General features: G+C 38.9%; 1 protein-coding gene across 1 annotated transcript in view; it reads left to right on the top strand.

The window, feature by feature from the left end:
* Positions 1-22603, top strand: part of CEP152 (centrosomal protein 152) — a 106686-nt gene that overhangs the window by 63186 nt on the left and 20897 nt on the right. Inside the window, exons 18-21 of the mRNA XM_056135373.1 lie at positions 5499-5780; positions 9422-9553; positions 15935-16582; positions 21113-21233. Coding sequence (XP_055991348.1) covers positions 5499-5780; positions 9422-9553; positions 15935-16582; positions 21113-21233 — 1183 coding nt within the window. The remainder of the gene's footprint in view (positions 1-5498; positions 5781-9421; positions 9554-15934; positions 16583-21112; positions 21234-22603) is intronic.

The following is a 22603-nucleotide window of genomic DNA, read 5'->3' as shown; positions in this document are numbered from 1 at the left end:
TCGATGATCAACGGGAGGGCCTTTACTTTACAAGACTCATGTAATATTGTGATACATATGGAAGCAGCTTTTAATTTTTTGTTCTCTGAGACTCTTGCAAAGCAAAACAAATTTAAACATCTTAAAACTATTGAACTATCTCCTTTCTTTTTTTTGGGTGAAACTGGTTTTTAAAGATTTATGTACTTTGGGGGCCACACTAGCAAATCTCAGGGGTTACTTTTGGCTCTGAGCTTATGAATCATTCCTGGCTGTGCTCTAGGAAGCATATGGAGTAATAGGGATCGAACCTGGGTTGGTTACATATAAGGCAAGCATGCTTTATCCATTGTACTGTCTCTCCAAAGCCCCTGTTTTGTTTTTGTTTTGGGGGCCACACCCAGTGATGCTTAGGGATCACTGTTGGTTGAGGTCAGGGGACGTATATAGGATGCTGAGGCTAGGAGTTGGGCACATGCAAAGTGAGTGACTTGTGCTGTCCTGTCTCTCTGGCCCTGGGCAAAACTTTCTGAATTCAATATTCCTGTAGTATATTCAAGTGACAGATCCTTGAGAATAGCAGATCTACTACTTTTCTTCTGTAAATAAGGAAGCCAGGTTTCCCTCACTGGTGGATTGCATGACTCCACATTCCTGAACGTTGTTGTGACTTTGTAACTATTCCCAGAGGTAGAGTTTCTCATTCCTTGTGTCTTGCTTGGCCACATGGTGACTTAAATGGGGGGACATTCCCAAATATTAACCAAAACAGATTTGCAAAGTATTGATGCACTGGGGCGTGCAAGCTTTATGCTCTGTGGAACCAGGATCAAGGACAGTCATCTGGCTAATGACACATGATTAGAGTCATCACCATTGTCCTATTGAATATGAAAGTAATATGACACACAGGAGTGAAGTTATTTTAGACTGCGGAGGTCAGAGTGAGCTGGCTTAGACTAGAACCAACACCAGCTGGCCCAAAGAACCATGAGAATTAGATTTTTGGGGTTGTTTTGGGGCCCTATCTGATGAGACGCAGGGTATATATACTCTTAGCTCTGCTCTCGAGGATCATTCCTGACAGTTGTCAGGGGGCCATATGTGGTGGTAGGGATTGAGTCCTGGTTGATCGCATACAAGGCAAACACCCTACGTGCTGTACTGTTGCTCTGGTCCCTGAAGATTTTGTTTTTAAGCACTAAATTTTGTCTGGTATATCATGTCATGAAGCTAACTGATAGACTGATGAACACAGAAAAAATGTAGATCCATATGGGAATGACTTAAAGACAGACACACAGAGACAAGACAACTTGTAGGTTTCCTTGCACAGTCAAATGAAAATGATAAATGATTTGACACTCAGCAACTCCTCAGTTGTGCTCTTGAGACTGTCCTACATTCTTAGTTGAACTGTGATCCCTGTGACTTAGTAGTGATTAAATAGGTGCCCCAGTCACTGAAAGTTTTTTGAAATCATACAGCTCTGAACAAACACAGACAACTGTGTTCTTGGTATGTGCCAGTGGTGAAGAAAGATCAGATGGATAATTCAGATGAACTGTGAACCAGAAGACTCCCACGCAGCCAGAGTACTCTGAATCAGAAAGAGTGCCAAAAAGAGGCTCTAAGCAGAAGTTCTATTGCTCTTAAGCAATTAGGTAACTGATGCTGCTCTGGCAATGTGGATTGCTAGCTTCTGTGACTTCTCAGGGCACCTCAGTAGGATGTCCAAAATATCATTTCAACAATTTTTTTTGGCAGAAACTCTCAGAATTTCAATATTGTAATAAAAAACAAGGGATTAAATAGAGAACACTGGTTACCTTTAATCGACACTTGGTGTATCCTATTTGATGTTTTAGCTCATTAATTTTTTTTTAAATCTATGATGATGGAAATAAAAGTCTTTCAGGATTTATAAGATTCTAATTCTTAGGATGACATGGTAATTTTGACTTTTTTTGTATTGATGGCGTCATGATGAATAAGATATGAATATAAGAATAAGTCGTTTTTTATTTTTAAAAAATTGTCTTCTGAGAGTTATTTTGTACTAAAAGCTTTTTCTTTCATTCATTGATTTTTTTTTTTTTTGGTTTGTTTTTGAGAAGAGCATTTGGTGGTGGTGGGATGGGAAGAGGTCCCAAGCAGTGCTCAGGATGTCTGGGGACCCAACTGTCAATTCTCAGCAAATAAGACTGACTCTTCAGTGCCAGACCTGGGAATGGCATGCGACTCAAACTATGTGTATCTCTGGAGATATCTATGGGGACCACCTTGGTGGTGTTTGGTGCGGGGGAGAGGGGGGTATGGGCATGCTTCAGAACTACACATGTCTGGCCATGTGGTTCTGGGAATTAAACCCGGGCTAGATGCATCTAGACATGTGCCCTAACTACTCTATTAACTTTGAACCCAACATGCTTTTTATTTTAATAAAACCATCTTTAGGATGAAAACAACCTTTTTATTAAACGGATTTAATCTGTCCTTTGGATTAAAATGTTTTTAGTCTAATTATTTGAGATGTAAGCATGACTTTACAAGGCAGTTTATTTAAGTGATAGTGTTACAATTTAGGGAAATTATTTGTCTCTTGCTGCTCTTGATTACATGGTTACAACCATTATTTTATGAATTTAACTTGGAGATTGGTAGTATAAATTAAACTTGGAGATCTCTTACTGGAATTTTGTTTAAAGAGACAATAGTTATTAAAGAAAAGAAATGAATATGTAAACAGACTGCAGGTGGAACTTGAAGAAAAGTACCAAGATACCATTATAATGGAAAAGGATAGTGGCTGAAAGAACAAGGAATTGATATTAAACAGTGATCGAAAAATGAAGTTGTGTTAGCCAAAGTATACTGGGATAAAAACCAGAAACAAGTGTGAGTTAAATTTCTTTTCTAGTTAGCCATGTTTAAAAACACAGTTTAACAGATGAGAAATAAATCTTCTTGAACAGAAATATAATTTTTAATTGAGTTTCATGTATAATTACTGCCACTTTTTTTTTTTGCTTTTTGGGTCACACCCGGCAATGCACAGGGGTCACTCCTGGCTCTGCACTCAGGAATTACACCTGGGGGTGCTCAGGGGACCATATGGGATGCTGAGAATCGAACCTGGGTCAGCCGCGTGCAAGGCAAACGCCTTACTCGCTGTGCTATCGCTCCACTCCAAGCTGACAGTGTGCGTTGGCCGGGAGTTAAACCCAGGTCAACTGCTTGGAAGGCAGCTATGCTCACCACTATACCACCAATGCCACCCTGCCACTTTTAAAAAATGTTCCTCCTCTTGATTTTTCAACCCAATTCAATGGGACTTGGTGTTGGGGACTCAAAATTGAACCATGACCTTATTTCATATTGTGAAGTGATTCTAATAACTCTATACCAATATATAGTTATCAAATAATTTATACTGTGGATTAGAAGGAAGCAATGATCATGTAGGTTTATAAACAAAAACATTATATTTTTCTACTTAACAAATGAGATTAGAATACTAAGAGTTTCCTAGAGTTAAGAATAAATTGTGACCTTTAAAAATCAGTTCACTTGAGAATTGAAACAAATTATCAAGCTTATTTGTACTAGAATTTTTTTTTTTTGTTTTTGTTTTTTTGGGTCACACCTGGCAATGTACAGGAATTACACCTGGCGGTGCTCAGGAGACCATATGGGATGCTGGGAACTGAACCCAGGTCGGCAGCGTGCAAGGCAAATGCCCTACCCACTGTGCTATCACTCCAGCCCCTGTGCTAGATTTTTCTGTCCAGAAGCTTGCTACTAATTGAGATTAGGGCTGTCTCTAGGTGGAATAGTAGGTTATTGTTCTGTCTTACAACTTTCCATCATCCATGACTTTTCCCAGAGAGTATGTTACTAATCCAGTGTTGGCACCAGACTTTTTTTTGTCACTTTAAATTTTATTTATGTATATATATGCATATATGTACATTTTGTGTATTTCTATATGTACATACACAGACTTGATGTTTTTATTTGATTTAACTCTGACTTGGGGACCACACCCAGTGTTACTTAGAGGAATCAAGACCTTCTATTTGGGGGACCATGCAGTTCCAGAGATCGAACCTGAGCCTGCTACATACAGTAGATGTGGGTTTTACAATTTAAATTATGTAATTCATGTCTGTGTGTATGGATGTACATATGCATAGATTTCAGAAAAGTATATAAACATATAACTGAATATAAAATACATATATATGTGTGTGTGTGTGTGTGTTTGTATGTGGCACAAAACCCCTATGTTTAAATTGCTGCAGGTTTTTGTTATCTTTGTTGACCCATTATTGACCAGGGAGATGAGCTAGACAGTGAATCTAATCATTTTTGTGAGCATGTCTGGACTATAAAGTGCAGTGCAAGCTGGTCATTTCCAGTGAAGCAATCTTGTTAAGGGCTCCTTGTTGGCATTTAAGCAGTTTGAGAACCCAGGATATAGAGGAGTTAGGAAATAAGAAAAGGGATAAGTCTTTTTTTCTGTTTCACAGTTTTCCCTGAGATTGGGTGCATCCCACTGCTGTTTTGAAAGTGGAGAGAAATCTGAAGATGGTTTTGCCAAATATGCTCTCCTTTGGAATGCAGACTTCAGAATAGAATTGAATAGTGTAGCAAACCAGATTCTAATGTGATTCTAATGTTAAAGTGAGAGAACCCTTTTAAAAGTGTTAAATTTTTAGACTTTATTTAGGTTTCTTGCTCGAGTGGGCCTAGTAACGTCTCCGTGGAAGACTTTTGTTGTTACTGTGTTTGGCATATCGAATACGTCACGGGGAGCTTGCCAGGCTCTGCCGTGCGGGCAAGATACTCTCGGTAGCTTGCCGGGCTCTCCGAGAGGGGCGGAGGAATCGAACTCGGGTCGGCCATGTTGGCTGCGTGCAAGGCAAACACCCTACCGCTGTGCTATCGCTCCAGCCCTGCTTAGACTAAGTTCTTGCTTTATGGAAAGTCAGTTGATGGTTAAAGTACGTATTAATAGCAAACATTTTCTTCCCCTTTTTGCAGGAGTGGGGGGCCAGGGTGTGGAGTCGGGGAAGTCTCCCAAGCAATGATCAGGGAACCCTGAGGCCATTCCTGGTGATGCTTGACCAACCAGGGGGATAGCTCAATGCTAGGATTTCAGGATGCTTCACTGCTGGGAACCACCAAGGCCAACTTCTGTCCCATTTCCCCAGCAGTCAGTTTTCTCCTTTATGGAAAAATTGTGTATGTCTCTGTAGTGACATGTTAAGCTCTTGGCAGTTTTTGAAGCTTCCAGTATTTACAAGGTATAACCTGGCCTGAAAACTTATTGAAGTCTTTCATGTCATCTGTCATATAGATAAGGTCATCGAATAACTTTTTGATTTTTATCTAAGGATTCTTTTTATTGACTGGATTTCTCGATGGTTTTTAATTACAACTGTGGTTACCTTTTTGGCTCGCTGTTCATTCTAGTTGTTACTTATTTGAATATTTTTCTTCTCATATGAAAACAGATGAAACAAGAACTTATTCAACAACTTGAAAAAGAATGGCAGTTCAAGCTGGATCAAACCCTAAAGGCAGTGAAAAAGAAGACCTCAGATTGTTGTAGTCAGACGGACCAAGTAACCACCACTGATGTGATTTCCAAGGAAGAGATGGCGGCCGTATTGGAAGAGCAGAAGCAGAAGATCCATCAGGACTTGGAGCAAGAGAAGGAAAGGGCCATCAAGGGGGGTTTGGAGAAATTGGAGACAGAAATGGAGCTTAAATATTGTACAAATATTGCCAAGCAGGTACTAGGCAGTTCTACTGTAGTAAATTATTGGAATTGTCCATCTATTCATGATGCCTATAATATACTGCTTTTAAATTAATTAACAACTTAGTCTTAAAATTTTGTGCATTCCTCACTAGAGAACTTTTGATGCTGTTCCTTAAAATATTCTTCAGTATTTCTGTCACAAAACTGACACCTTTCTTTTCCTGTATCATCCTGCATCTTTGAGTTCACAAAAATGCTCCTCTGAGGTCGGCCTTAGCTTTTCTTGTTGTTGTCTTTTCTTTTTGCTTTCTGGGTCACACTCAGCAATGCTCAGGGGTTATTTCAGGCTTTGCACTCAGGAATTACTCCTGGCGGTGCTTGGGTAACCATATGGGACACCGGGGATCGAACCCAGTTGGCTGCGTGCAAGGCAAACGCCCTCCCCGCTGTACTATCACTTCGGCCCCAGGTTGGCCTTAGCTTTAAGATGCATAAGGTTAAAGATTTTGTTTTTATAGAATAAGGAGTTACACTTTAATCGTGAGTCTTTAAAGTTTCACTTTATATACAATATTTCAGTAAAACGGTTATAGTTAAACAACTTTAAGGTGAATAAAGTACTTAAAAGTATTTGTTGTGAAATTTGCCAAGCTGAATCTTCAGGCATGTCTTTAAGTGGAATTTTGTATCAATACATGCTGGCAACATTCAATGCCATTAGCCTCCTTTGGCTGCTCTCAGAAAACCAATTCCCTCTTAATTGGGACAAGTGGTTTCCCAAAAATGTCATATTGAGGAAAGTTTGTATGAGTTAATAGTATAGTGAGATGAAGCATCATTGTTATTTGTATTATTTATTATTGTGAATTTTAGATTTTGTGGTTTTTTAAAATGTCGAGGACTTGAAAGAACCTTTGCTTTTTGAGTTTAGACCCATTCACTGTGTTTAAAAATAAGTCTGGAATATTTTTAAAAACCAGGAATGATCCAACATTTCCTACATTTCATTGGGTGCCAGAGAAGTGACAGATCACATAGTGTACAATCTCTGAAGGTCTCCTGTGTTTGCACACGAGAAACTGGGACTGGAAAGACAGATATTATCTGAATATCATGGTGAAAATAGTTTTGACTTCACAGGGCACCCCCAGTTTCTAGTCCTTAGAGGTTCATTTTAGACTTAATATATAATATGAAGTCTTTAAAAAGACAACACTGGGGTTAGAGAGATAGTAGAGTGGGTGGTGCGCTTGCCTTGCATCCTTGCATGTAGCAATCTGAGCTGATCCTTAGGATCCCATATGGCCCCCTGGGCGACCCTCCTCTCCCTCCTACCCCCCACCAGAGTGATTCCGGAGTACAGAGCCAGGAGGAGCCCTGAGCACTGCCAAGTATGATCCAAAAACCAAAAGGCAAAAATAAAACACTCCCCCCCAAAAAAACAACCAAAAGCCACCATTAAAGTATTAAGGTCGCTGCTTTGGATTTATGAAATCATAAATTTTGTGGAAAAATTAATAGGTATAATATAATAGAAATGATTGTTTATAATAGGAAGTTTTTTTTTCCTCTGGTTTTCGGGCTGGGCTGGAGCGAGAGCACAGCGGGTAAGGCGTTTGCCTCGCAGGCGGCCAACATGGCGGCCAACCCGAGTTCGATTCCTCCGCCCCTCTCGGAGAGCCCGGCAAGCTACTGAGAGTATCTCGCCCGCAGGGCAAAGCCTGGCAAGCCCCCCGTGGCGTATTCGATATGCCAAACACAGTAACAATTGTCACAATGGAGACGTTAATGGGCCCGCTCGAGCAAATCGATGAACAACGGGAGGACAGTGACAGTGACAGTGACAGGTTTTCGGACCATACCCAATAGTGCTCAAGGGTTACTCCTTGCTCTGTGCTCAGTAATTACTCTTGGCATACTTGGGGGTGCATATGGGATGCCGGGGATTGAACCCAGCAAGGCAAATACCCTCCCCACTGTACTATCACTCCACCCCCATAATATGAAAATATCATTGAAGTAATATTGATGTAAAATAATGTAAATACTTAGATGTTGTAGGGATACACACCACCAACCACCAAAATGTCAGTATCCCTTTATCATAAAACCCTTTTCGTTCATTTCCCTGACCCTCTGTTCTGTTCTTAGAATATACAAGTTATTTTTATTAGATAATGTCTATTCCATTTCTTTATATACCACCTACCCATGATCTCATGATATATCTGGTATTTTTCTTTCTCCTTATTTTATTTAATATGTCTCCCACCACTATTGTTACAAAAATGCTTGGATTTTTTATCTTTTTTTGTTTTTTAACATAGTAGTATTCCCATTGTGTATATATGTGTATTATTTATGTACATGTATACATAATATATCATTATACACATATACACATTAATAGTTATATGCATTTATAGACATATGCATAATCATATATACATAATTATATTTACACATGTGTGCATAATTTTACATATGTGTGCATGTGTGTGTATGTGTGTATATAATGACTTCTTTACTCTATCATTGAGCAGTTGGGATGTTTCTAAATCTTGGCTATTGTAAATAGTACTCAATGTTTATGTTTTGTTTTGTTTTTTTAAAAGTGAGGCAGGGTAATTTTTATTGAGCAAAACTTGCTTAGGAAGATGTGGGGGAGAGAAAGAGAGGAAATGTGTTCAAGAGAGAACTCAGGCTTCTCCAGGGTGGAAATAAGTAAGCAAAATAGGACGCTTACCACTGAGTCGGGACTGGGGGAATAGGATAGGGAAGAGAACAGAACAGTAGAACAATTGCAGATTGAAAATGTGCCTGCCACAGAGGTGGGCGGGCTGGGACTGGGTACAGGAAGAAGCTGGGACATTGGAGGGTCAAGGACAGTGGTGAAAGGATTGATGTTGGAACATTGTAGTCCTGAAGCTCAGTCAGGAATATCTTTGCAACTTTGTAATCCACAGTGATTCGATAATAATCACTTGTATCACTTGTCATCCTGTTGCTCATAGATTTGCTTCAGTGGGCACCAGTAACATCTCCATTTGTCCATGTCACATGCTAGCGTAGGCCAGTGGCGTCTGCTCGCTCCAGGAACAAACACAAACTCAAACCGTTTGTTTAGGATCTTGACGAAAAAATCCGACCATCTCATAGGTGGACAGCCAGGTGTTCTTTTGACATCCCATGAAATAATAATTTGCTGGCGCCTGCTCAAGCAAATCGATGAGCAACGGGATATCAAGTGATACAAGTGAATAATAATAATAAAGCCCCCAAATAGCAAACTATAGAAATAAGCAAGATACCTGTGGAAGAAAACTAATAGGCATAATATAGTAGAAATAATTGTTCACAGTAACAGTAACAATTGTTCATAATAGGCAAAACATTTTTTTCTTTGGTTTTGGGACCATAGCTGGAGAATGTGGGTTTGAAGAACAACCCATTCATGTGTGGTGGTCTTTTTGTTTAAGGAATATGAACTTTTATAGGAGTTCTCCCTTTTTCCTCTATCTTGAACTCCCTGGAATTTACCTGTGAATAAGCATTTTTGTAAAAATACGATCTCTAGTACCAACTTTACCTTTGTGTTTATATGTCTGTGTGTAGTCACAATATGTGTCGTTGTTTTATATTCATTTTATCTCTTCTTGAATTATCCCACAGGTCGAAGTAGCTGTGCAAAATGCTCGTCATCGCTGGCTGGAAGAACTGCCGGATCTTGCTGAGTATAAAGCACGAATCAGGGTGGAACAGAAGAAGTGGGAAGAACAGCAGGAGAGTTCTGTAGCAAAAAGGGTAAGTGCTCTCCTGAGTGCAGAGAGAGGTCTGTGGGGCCACTTGGCATCCTTGTCCACTTCATTCAGGAATTTGTGCCTTCCCCCAGTGTTGGTGAACAATTTGTTTCTATAATGCGTATGAATCTTTAGTTCAGAGCCTCAGAGCTAAGGCCTTCCATATGTAAATCTTTAAAATTGAGAATGAGCTATAAAGAAAAAGAAAGGAATTATAGTTCAGTTAGGATGGAGGGTGGATCTCCAAGGTGGAGAATGCCCCTTCCTTGTTGTTACAAAACCAATTATTTATTATTGGAGGACCTGTTCTTACCCAGATATGCATGGAGAGGGCCGGGAAAGCTAGTACTGCCAGTAGGGCGCCATAATGGAAACAAATCCTATTCTGCATTCCCCTATCTTAAGAAGTTGGAAACAGTTCTTTGTCTCTTTGTTATTATACAGTAATATACAGTAATATCCTTCCCTATCTTATACATTGCTCATTAATTATTTAGCATACTTTTCTTTGCAAATAACCAGTTTCTGTGGACCATGCAGTTGAACTAAGCCCTTCCATATGTAAAGTATGGGTTCCAGCCTTTTTCCCCCCCAAGTGAAAACAGTTTAATTTAGAGAAATATGGGGGAGAATGAGGGATGGAGAGAGAACCATGTTCTAGAAAGCCAACTGGCTTCATCAAAGGGGAACACACCAAGAATACACATCTCACAGTGAGATGTGGGCAAAACTTTAAAATTGAGAATGAGCTATAAAGAAAAAGAAAGGAATTATAGCTTGGTTAGGATGGCGTGGAGGGGGTGGATCTCTGAGGAGGAGAGTGCCCCTTACTTGTCTTTACAAAACTAATTTTATAGTAGGGCTTTTTCTAACCTGCCCCTGCTTGGGTAGGCGTTTGTTAGGGTGTTGTCAAGGGAAATTCCTGCTCCAGCCTTTTGGGTCTTCTCCCCACCACCTGTGATTGTGATAGCATAGCCACTTTAGAAAATAATTGTAACATTGCACACAATTGGCACATTGCATTAATAAACTTATTCCACAAGTAAAGAAATAAGTTTAAAGAGATAATGTGACATAAATGTAGAATCTGCTTTAGTAGTTTTGTCAGTTATATGATCGTATGTGAGGTCTATTATCTTATTCTCTACATCTGTTAATATGCTGAAATATTTCAAAGGGAAATTTTAGAGGGAAGGAACAATATGCTGTGTATATGTGCCCCATTGCACAAGTCAAGAATAATAAAGTTGGTTAGAATATACAAAGTAAAATAAATAAGAGAGTTTTCTTAAGATCTTTCTTAAGCTCTTTCTCCTCTTCTTTCCTTACATTCAGGAGGTCTGCATGTGTGCTTGAGAATGCAGACATGTAGAGAGAGTGTTTCCTTTTAAACTGGAGCAGCTGTGAGAGCCACTGGGAGAGCTTGTTGGGTCAGATGCCAGGAATTCTCTTAGAGATTCCATTTTGGGGGCATTTGGAGTGAGTTTTGAGAAGCTGTGTTTCAAACAGGCCCTGTGGCAGTATGACGTCGTGGTCTCTGGCTGTGAGTAGCACTATCCTAGAAGATACCTAGCCAAGTAGTAGCGTGTGTACTCCTTCTTACACACCATAGGTGCTGGGAAAAGAAAAGGATGAGTTTTATACTGATTAACTGGAGAGTTAACTGGAGGCTAGTGCGATCCTTTAGGATCCTAGAAATGTAGAGTCCACAGTCCAGAGTAGGTTGATTCATTGGCTCCCATACTTTGCTACATGTTGGTGATCGAGGATCTTTAATAAAGTTGTATTGCCTGGTTCCGTTCCCATGCCTTGTTTTTATGAATACAGGCTGTGACCTGGGCAAAGAATTTATTTGTGTGTTGTTTTTATAGGTTACACTCGGTGGTACTCAGGGCTTACTTCTGGCTCTGTGCTGAAAGGTCACCACGGGCGAGCAGCAAGCGGCAAGGCAAATAAATACCTTACCCGCTGTATCTTGCTGTAGCCCCAAGGAATTTTTTTTTCCTTTTTGGGTCCCACCCAGCGATGCTCAGGGGTTACTCTTGGCTCTGCACTCAGGAATTACTCCTGGCGGTGCTTGGGGGAATCATATGGGATGCCGGGACCCAACCCAGGTCTGCCGCATACAAGGCAAACGCCTTATCTGCTGTGTACTATGTACTATCACTCCAGCCCCGGAACTTTTTTTTTTGTACTTCTATTATTTTTTCACACGGCTCCCTTTCCCCCACCCCTTTCCCTTCAGGTGAGTTCTGTTATCAATGCCCACAGGATTTAATGAAGAATGAATGAATTAATCGTTATAATTGTCATGATTGTTCTTACAAGGTCTGGGGGTCGGGGCCATCCCTAATGGTCTTAGGAGGCCCAGCAGTACCAGGGACTGAACCAAGGCCTCGCACATGCAGTGCTCATGCTTTGCTTTTGAATCACATCCCCAGTCTAAGTATTTTTTTGGTGTTGTTTTGTTATCCATTTTTATATCTTTATAAAATCCTTTGCTTATCTTTTTCCATCTTTTTTTCACTTCCTATGATTCACTTAAGCTTGTTCCATTTTGTTGTGAGCAGCAACTTTTTTCAACCTGTTTGAAATAGCAGAATAGTATTCCATGAATCAAATGTTCCATGTCATTGTTATTCAGTCATCTGTTGTTTGGACTCTATTGATTAATCACTTTATCCCAGAATGTAGGTAGTGTAAATCGTGCTACCATAAACAATGAGGTGGAGTGTAGCTTTTCTTGTATGTTTTCACGATCAATAGCTAGATCTCCGAAATTGGGATTGCTGCAGGGTATGACAGCTGTCTTGAGGAAGCTCCAGACCTTTTTCCAAAGTGGAAACAGTCTACTGTCCCACCAGCAGTGCATGAAAGTTTTTCTCTACAACCTTTCCAATAGTTGTTGCTGCTTTTGATGTGAGCCATTCTCATAACAGTATAAGTGGTCATCATTTACATTTCCCTGAAGATGAGCATTTTTTTGATCTGACTATTATCTGAATTACTTCTTGGGAGAAATGTTTCGAATTGTCTGCCCACTTTTTGTTGTTATTGTTGAATGGGGTTTTGTTTTTCTTCTTAGCATATGCTTCTTTATATACCTTGTATATTAAACTTTTATCAGATATATGTAGTGCAAGTATCTTGTCATTTATTAGGCTGTCTTTTCAGTCTTTGTTTTATTTTGCTATGAAATGCTTTATAATACAGTTCCAATTGTTTTTCTTTATTTACATTTCTTTTTGCTATTGGGGGTTGAGTGCCCAAAATATTTCTAATGATCATTGTATCACTGTCATCCCGTTGTGCCTCGATTTACACGAGTGGGCGCCAGTAATGTCTCTATTCGTCCCAGCCCTGAGATTTTAGCAGCCTCTCCTTACTCGTCTTTCCCAACAATTGGAAGCTCTTTCACGGTCAGGGGAATGAGACCTGTTATAGTTACTGGTTTTGGCATATTGATATGCCACGGGGAGCTTGCCAGGCTCTGCCCGTGCCTGTGGGATATGCTCAGTAGCTTGCTGGGCTCTCTGAAAGGCATATATATATATATATATATATATATATATATATATATAAGCTTGCCAGGTTCTGCCCATGCTTGCAGGATATGCTCGGTAGCTTTTTGGGCTCTCCGAGAGGCATATATATATATATATATATATATATATATATATATATATTTCTCTCTATAATTTGTTGCCTATTGCCTGATCTCCATCTAACATGGTGTGGTAATGTGGTAATTATGGAAAATGGGTAGGAAGTGTCTTAAGATATGTCCAGAAAGTGGCCTGGAGCATGTCGGTGGTTGGATATTGGAGGTTGGCTGCTGGGCTGGGTCCCTTGGGGTGGGGAGGGCTCTCGCCTGCCCCCCTCTGGGGTGCCCCGAGTGAAAACAGCCTGGCATGGAGTTTTGTGGCATGGTTATGGGGGCCTCATTTTATACTCCCCTCTGGGAGCAACAGCCTGAGTTCTGGAGGGTGGTCTATGAGGAGATTATCTGGTGTGGCTGGTGTGGGTGTGACCCCTGGGTCACTGGAGACCTTGGGAAGCAGGCAGAGGATCTCTGCTGCTGGTCCCATTGAGTCCAGAGTTAAAGGTCACAAAATTCCTCATTACTGCAGTTTCGTGGGACTTCATTCCTGCGTGAGGCTCCGGCCCGAGCGTCCAGAAAGCGGATAATGATAATGCCACTAAATATTTCAATTTTGTTATCTGCTGTGTATTTTATGACATGGGATTTTACATTTAGGCTTTTAATCCATTTTAAATATGTTTTTATATAAGGGTTATAGAGTTAAGTCTAGTTTCATTCTTTGAATGGAACTGTTTAGTTTTCCCACCACCTTTTGAAGAGACTCTTTTTCCATTGTGAGGTCTTAGCCCCTTTGTCATAAATTACATTTTCATAAATGTGTGGTTTTACCTCTGGGCTTTTAAAAATTATTGTTACTTAATAGTATAGTTTGAAATATACCTATTTTATATAGTTTGAAACTATGTTTTTATTTTTCTTTTACTTCCTCAGGATTGCTGTTAGCTATTTGAGGTCTTTTTAATGATTTCATATAAACTTTCGGGTTTTTTTGTTTGTTTCTTTTCCTTAAAAATTACCATTGCAGTGGACATCAAGATTTTTGAAGGACCCACAAGTGATCCTAGTATGTAGTGACATCAAGAACCACTGAGTTGATTAATGCTCTCAAATTCTCCTTATAAAACTTTACATGAGAGGACATGCACTCTCCCTGAGGTTGGGCGGGTCATCTGAATTCCGTGGGATCCACCACCTCCACCAAAATTGCCTCGTAATGAATTCCAGGCTTCTATTGCGACATGCTTTCCCTAAAAGTAATCTTGAAAGATGTTTCAAATCTACTGAATTTTTCTGCTGTCGACAAAAGGGCTAAGCTCTTTTGTTAACAGCAGTGGGTTACTTGAACTAGCTGAATATAGAATTTAGAATTTTTTATTCCTTTATAAATATTCAGCAACACACAAAATAACTAACATGGAGGCCAGAGAGATAGCAGGATGTAAGGAGCTTACGTTGCACTTTAGTAGATTCCATTCAATCCCTGCACCTCCGAGGATCACTCCTGAGTGTACCTTCAGGAGTATCCCCCCAGCACTGCCTGGTTCTGGCCCTGCCTACCCCCAAAAGACCAATAAACACGTATTTTAAAATTTATGTATGTAAATGAAGGTGATTTTTACAATTATAATAATAACTGAAAAATTTGGTAAGCAGATAAGTTATCGGTATTCAGAGCGTATATGTAATGTTGTATAGTATCGAATAATTGTGCTCACCATGGCTATGGCCAGGCTTTGGAGAGGCCCAGTTCAACTTCTGAAACTTATATTCTTAGGTTTTGACTTTACCCAGGGAATAATAGAAATAAAAGGGACTCAAGGTCTTTAACCCAGTCTTTTCTATATAGTTGATGACGCTGAGTGAAAAAGATTGAGTGACTATGGTAAGGCCACACATTCACTACTAGTAATAGCTACATACTATTTGTTCAGCATCTTTGTTATCTACCAGGTTATATGTTTTAATTGGATTATTTCCTTTTGTAATTGAGTACAAATTTTTTTCTATTGAATGGTCATCATGATTATTCCCATTTTATAGAGGAGAAAACTGAGGCTCTAAGAAATAGGTGAATGGGTCTGTGGCCCTGCTGCTGTAAGGTCATTCTAGCAGTCTGTCCAGAACCTGTCCTGTGGAGCACCATGCTGGGCTGCCCTGCACTGTCAGTGACAGTGTTTTAACTGGAGCCGCAGCCCAGTTTCCCTGATTCCTTAATCCTTTTTTGCTTAGGTATTATTATTTTCTATAATCTAGTTCTTTCATTCTGTTGTAAAAGAAAATTGCCTTAATGAAAAAAAAATATTTTGCTATTTGATGTTTTTTTTAATGAACTGAGGTTGCATTAAAATGCTATGGCCATATTTAATAAGTATTCAGGGGTCTGTAATATTTCTCAGTAAGATTCCCATGTGAGGCTGGTTTTGCTTCCTGTAAAAGATGCTTAATTTCAAGGGGACTGCGGTAAAATTAAAATCACATCTGTATTGAAAAATTCTATGAATTTCTTCACTGAAATTAGCACTGGCTATCTATATATACTTCGGTTAGTTTAAATTTCTAGTTCTCCATTTAAAAATGAATGCTTTTAAACAAGACATAAATTATTAGGTGCTTTAAAGCAAAAATGATCCTTTAGTTTTGTTTAAGTGTATGTTAAGAATAATGTCTTATTTGACTTATGGTCCCTTATTAAATTTAGAGATTAACCCAAATAGTTGCCTTATTATTTTGTTGTTGTGGATAATAATAAAGGCCTTTAATTATACATCTGATATCCTTTAGATGTTGTTGGCTATTTCTGAAGCTAAAGAGAAGTGGAAAAGTGAACTTGAAAATATGAAGAAAAATGTACTATCTGGAAAGGAACTGGAAGAGAAGATTGAGTCTCTACAGAGGGAACTTGAGTTAAAGAACAAGGAGACCCCAGTGGTTATCAGAGCGGAGCTGGCGAAGGCCCGGAGTGAGTGGAACAAAGAAAAGCAAGAAGAAATCCAAAAACTCCAAGAACAGAATGAGCAAGATTTCCGACAGTTTTTAGATGATCATCGAAATAAAATAAATGAAGTGCTTGCGGCAGCTAAAGAAGACTTCATGAAACAAAAAACGGAGTTGCTTCTTCAGAAGGAGACAGAGTTACAAGCTTGTCTAGACCAGAGCCGTAGAGAATGGGCTATGCAGGAGGCCAGGCGGATCCAGCTAGAAATCTATCAGTATGAGGAGGACATCCTCACTATACTAGATTTCCTCCTGAAGGATACACAGAAGGAGTTTGACAGTGACTTGGAGAACATGCAACTTTTGGATCTTATGTCAAAGTGCTCATCAAAATGGATATCTGCACAATATTTTGAAAAACTCAAGACCTGTGTGCAGCAAGCGTTTCAAGACATGCTCGCCGCAATAGAAAATGCTAGCTCAGAATGTGAAAAGGTGTGTTTCTCGGGAGGGAAAAGAACTATGAACCTCAAAAATGATTGTGGAAACCTGTGGGATCTTAGAAGAAAAAAGTCGGGGATTTCCTTCCCCCCACTTCCTTTTCTTGTGTTTTGTACTTTAAAGTAAGACTTAATGTTCCTACTGGTGGCCTAAAGGTTTTTCTAGGGGCTAGAAGATAGCTCAGAAGGCTCAGCACGCTTTGTATGTGGGAGGCCCAGGTTCAATCTCCAGCACCTTGTGGATTTCCCCAAACTCTCTCACCCCCAAGTTCTGTGCTAGGAATAGCCCCTAGCACTGCAGGGTGTAGTTTTTCACAAAACAAAACAAAAAACTTTTCTAAAGGTTCGTATATTTATTTATTCTTTTACCTCCAAGTTTTTGCTTTTTTTAAAAAAAATACTTATTTTTATAAAGTTGCTCATGATGATTTATTACATTCAGTATTCCAATACCAGTCCCACCACCATTGCACCTTCCTACCATCATTATTCCCAATTTATTTTATACTGCATTTGGAATAATTTTTTATATTGCTTATTATGAATAATTCTCTAAAAGTGATCAAGCAAGTTTTCCTTAGAAAAAAAGTGTGTGAAAATTGTTGTATCTCACCATGGAGCCATTAAGCCCTTGTATAAGAGATTATGAACACGTTATTATAGGTTAAGCCTTGTTTGTTAATATTTTCTTAATTGAGATTGATTGCCCTCTACATTACATCCCATCCAATGTGGTGTGCTACTCCTGATGTATCAATGGTGTAGATATGCTCCAGAAATTCTAAAATTTTGAATGGGGTGATACAGCTTGAGTTAAATTTTTAACTGGATGGTGACTTTGGAGTCCAAAGCATCTTTGCAGATCATCTTTGCAGTTGATCTCTTTTGAGATTTAGAGTCTATGGATCATGACTGGTTAAGGAGCTTATTTGGCGCCAGAGGCAGATGAATTTTTGGATGAGGCCTTGAGCGTGGTGGTGATTATGGAGTATGGAGGTTTAAAGCTGCGGGGATTCTGGGTGGATGATGGGCTCACCCCACACCCCACCTGCTTCTGGGGTGTCCAGAATGAGACTCAGTCTGGCGCAGGGTCTGAAATCATCTCTGCAACTTTTTGATCTTTGTTGAGATTTATTTATGAATCAATAGTTTTACTTTTTTGGCTAGAAAGATAGTACAGTGGAATATGGTGCTTACCTTGCATGTAGCCAACTGGATTCTATCCCTGACTCTCTATATGGTCCCCTGAGCCCTGCCAGGAGTGTTCTCTGAGCACAGAGCCAGGAGTATGCCCAGAACATTTCCAGGTATTGCCCCAAAACCAATAAAAAAAATTAAAAACTTTTTAAATAGTGCATAAGTATGAGGCAGAGCATTTAGCTCTTAGAGAGATTTTCTTTTTCTTAACATAATATGTAGTTCTTTGTAAAGGCCTGGGATTTTAGAAAATAACTCTTATTTCTATTTTTGTTTTTTGGGTATGACTACTTTTAGAAATATGCATTGCTTTAACTAGGGTTTCTTAGAAGCTTCTTAACTAGTTTGGAAGTCTTAATTCTTGCCCTTGAAGAATTTGTATTTCATGTTGGCAAAATCTGCCAACCAAATAGAAAGAATGCTGAGGTATAAATAAGCAAATAGAGCTGCGGCTCACTTTCACAAAGTCCTGAAACCTGGTCTTTTTTGCTATGCTGTATTTGTGCTCATAGAATAAATTGTATTCTTTTACTGTATAAGCATTCCCTGACACTTGCTTTTACTTTACTTGGAAGATCTGCTAAAACCAAAGTTTTGCACTCTTAAAATTAAATAAGTTAGGTCTTTAGGTCTGATTAAAAAAAAAAAACTAGAAGTGATTTAGCTAGACCTGGAGATGAGCTAGATTTGTTTGTTTGTTTTTTGCTTTTTGGGTCACACCCAGCGATGCACCTGGCTCATGCACTCAGGAATTACTCTTGCAGTGCTCAGGGGACCATATGGGATGCTGGGAATCCAACCCGGGTCAACCTCATGCAAGGCAAATGTCCTACCCTTTGTGCTATTGCTCCAGCCCCGAGATAAGCTAGTTTTAACGGACTTAGTATCAGATTCTAATTTGGAATTGGGTGGGACAAAATGTCAATATTATGAGGTTTGTCTGATAGATATTTGAAACAAAAGACTTAGGGTTCTTTATGGTGCTATGATTAAAGATTTTCATGACCAGGATTGGAGCATTTGGTGCCCATACCTAATGATAACTATTATTATGCTAATAACTATTATATTACTAAACTAGTGAAAAAAATTGAGTTTCTCTTCTATACTTGGAACTTCCTAGAATTTATGATTTCATAGATATATCGTCAGTTGCTGGTTGAAAAACAAAAATAGCTGGCCTGGAACCAGAGCCAGAAGTACAGAAGGTGGTTAGGCTGCTTGCGTTGCATGTGGCCAACTGAGATTTGATCCCTGGCACCCCAGATAGTTTCCCAAGTTCCCCAAGGAGTGATTCCCTCCCCCCCACACCAGTGCAGAGCCAGGAGTAAGCCCTGAGCACTGTTGGTTCTAACCCCCCAAAGCAAGCAAATAAATAACAGATCACTGGCCTAATTCCTTGACTTTTGGTAAGATACACATGAAAAAGCTTCCTTTGTATCGCTGGTCTTTGAAATGAAATGGAAATTTAGAGCTGAAGGAATCTGAAAGACGCAGTGACATAATTTTTGTCTTCATTTCTAAGCTTTTGCTATAACAATAGGTAATCTCAGTGATTCAAGTCTACTGAGTACTGCTTATAAGGCTTATAATACTTATTATAGTATTTATAATTTGTATAAGACCGTTTGTGTGACTTAATGTGACTTACACTTCTGTGAAGAAGGAGTCAGATAATTTGGCTAAGAGTCTAAGAACTTTTGTGACTTGTTGGATCAGATTTCATTCCTAAGAAAAGGGTGGCTTTAAAGTGCCTAATCTGGCATTTGTCAGAGTAATTACTTGATTTCTGCTGTTTTAGTGCCAACTAAGCTCCAAATATGAGGGCAGAGAAAGATTATGACTTGGTTATAAAAGGTTCATAAATATGAACTATAATTTAAAATTTATTAAATTTATAGCTTTTAAGACTTAATGCAAATTTACATAAGAAAGTTTTCAGAACATATAAACTGTGCTCTTATTAAAATAACTTAGATAGTGATCAAAAGTTTTATTAGATGGCTAGGATACAGCTAAAAGTATTCCTAAAAACCAAATGCTGTTTAAAATACTTTAATATGACAATTCATAACGAATAAAAGAAAACAGAAATATTGATTGAAACAAAATTTTCAAGCAAACCTCAGATGCACATTCTCTTTACCAAAATGTCAAGTTAAAACTAACTTGCAACTTTCCTGCCAGTTTTGGTTATGCTGACTTTGTCCTGTTTTGAGTAGAAACCCAAACATGGACTGACTTTGGGTTCAGCTTTATTATTCCTTAACTAGTCCTGTTGATTGCTTGGAGCTTGTACTTTTCCTGTATCTGCTGACCTCTGCTTTAGTTGGTCATCATCTGATTTTCTGAGAGTGTCTCAGAGTCAAAATCGAGGCTTCCAGAATCAAGTATCTAGATTTGTTTTAAGTAATTCAACAAGATTTTCAACAAGAAAGATTTTTCAAGATCACTTGTTTTGTTCTTTTGAGATTTAGTAGTTTTTAAAATGTAAAAGTACTACCTGAAGGCATTGCTTACTATCAGTAAATTTAGTAGCTGTATTACCTCTATTAGGGAATAGCTACCAATAAATATTAGTGAAATAATGGACTTGTGCAAAACCCTCAATTTTTCTAATATTGGAATTTAACTAGCATGCCTTACAAAATAACTGTATATTAAAATAATAGCAGTCTATAATATATCACGTTCATTAAAAGCCTTTCTTTCCTTTTAACTGTTGTTATGATTCATGAAAAGCAAATATTTGGCATTAGTTTCTAATGAGTTTTGGTCCCCTGCTATCGTAGAAGTGTCCTGGATTTTCAGAAGAATTCTAACTTTATATAATCTCTTTTGTGGTTTGACTATGTAAGCCACTAAAATAGTTTAAATTTATTTACACCCATAAGATATGTTGTATGTAAAAGATGTATTTCCTATCTTTCATTGCCAGCCCATCTTGGCTTTTGTCAGATAAGGTTCTAATTTGGAAAATATAAGATACTCAAACTTAGATATGGCAGTATTTGCATGACATCTTATGAAAGATAACGGTGCTTGTTTAAGTGGGAAGTTTTTTGGATGGAGTGGATGGCTTGGATTTGGGACAATATCCAGTGGTGCCAAGGGGTCAATCCTAGTGATACTTGGGGGACTTTGTGTTATTAGGGATTGAACTGGGGTTGGCCCCAATACAAGGCAAGCACCTTAACTCCTTTACTGTCTCTAGACAGCAGTTTTTAAGGCATTGTTTCCTTCTTGTATTTTTAACCATTAACATTTCAAGTAGAGAATTGCATGGAGACTTTTGCTAGCCATTAACTATGGAGATAATCTATTTCAGACAAATAAGATCACTGGGGTCACTGACTCAGGAGACCCTGGAGTACTGGCAGGACATCCTGCACCTACATCTGAACACTGCGCTCAGCCCTTGGACTTGCAAGACACAATCGTCGAACATGGTAATGCAGTTTTTTCCTACTGGTATTTGTAACACCCACAGTAATGTTTCCAGAGGGTTGCTGTGAGCATAAAAGATGTGTACAGTGTTTTAGAATGAGCAAATAAGTAATGTTATTGCCATGTAATATGTGTCCTCTCCTTCTGATTTCATTTTAATTTTTGAAGAGAGGACTGATTTATGTCCTTTTTTATCTTTCAAATGACCTTCCTTCTCTTCATAATGATTCTGGTAGTAGTATGGTTGGTGACTTATGGGAAAACGGAGCAAGAATTGATGTGGAAGAGGGGCTAAGGTTCTGATAGTCCTTAAACATTAGCACTATCTTCCGGTTCATCCATCTGCTCTAGCAGGCACCAGTAACGTCTCCATTGTGAGACTTGTTACTACTGTTTTTGGCATATTGAATATACCACAGGGAGCTTGCCAGGCTCTGTTGTGCGGACGGGATACTCTCAGTAGCTTGCCGGGCTCTCCAAGAGGGACGGAGAATTGAACCCGGGTTGGCTGTGTGCAAGGCAAAATGCCCTACCCGCTATGCTATCACTCCTGCCCACTCTTAAACATTATTATGAGGAATTTACTTTTTTATTATTATTTTTTTCCTTTTTGGGTCACACCCGGCAATGCACAGGGGTTACTCCTGGCTTTTGCACTCAGGAATTACTCCTGGCGGTGCTCAGGGGACCATATAGGATGTTGGGAATCGAACTTGGGCCAGCCTTGTGCAAGGCAAACCCCATACCTGCTGTACTATAGCTCCAACCCCAGGAATTTACTTTTGAGAGTCCCACTTCTATGGTGAAATGAGTTTATATTGTAATTAGAACTCTTGCATAATAATTATAAACCATAAAATAAATAAGAATCAAAAGTTCAGATTTCTAAAGGCGCTGGAGCATGTATTAATGCATAGCTATTTTTGAAAAGTATAGCAAGACTTAGTGGTCCAGTGGGGTTTCCGTTATACAGTCTCTAGCCTGTGGGCAGGATACCTGTAGCAGAGTGGGTAAAAACTGGATTGCAAACTTGACATCTTCCTATACTTTAAAATACAGAAGAAAGTTTGAGACAAATAAAGCAACTGTAAATTTCCGGTAGCATTTGTTATCAGAAAGCCTAAAGAGTAAAGGGTGATGGAAAGGTTAGAAAACAATTTGTAGGTAAGTAATGTCTGAATATCTTAAGTCCTCTAAATTGCACAAGTATGTGTCAAAGTAAAGCATACTAATGAGGAAATAAAAGAATTGAGAATAAATTTCAGCTGCTACCTAAGATTTTGTACAGTGTAAATCTTACTGAGTGAATCCGAAAATAAGAGAAACCAAAAGGAATATTTTCTCAGAGGAATCAAAAAAAAAAATCCAGAGA

Source organism: Sorex fumeus, unplaced genomic scaffold (genome assembly GCF_029834395.1).
Source record: "Sorex fumeus unplaced genomic scaffold, SorFum_2.1 ptg000111l, whole genome shotgun sequence".
NCBI lineage: Eukaryota > Metazoa > Chordata > Mammalia > Eulipotyphla > Soricidae > Sorex > Sorex fumeus.
Note: the sequence above shows the minus strand (reverse complement) of the source record. Positions and strands in the feature narration are given on the sequence as shown.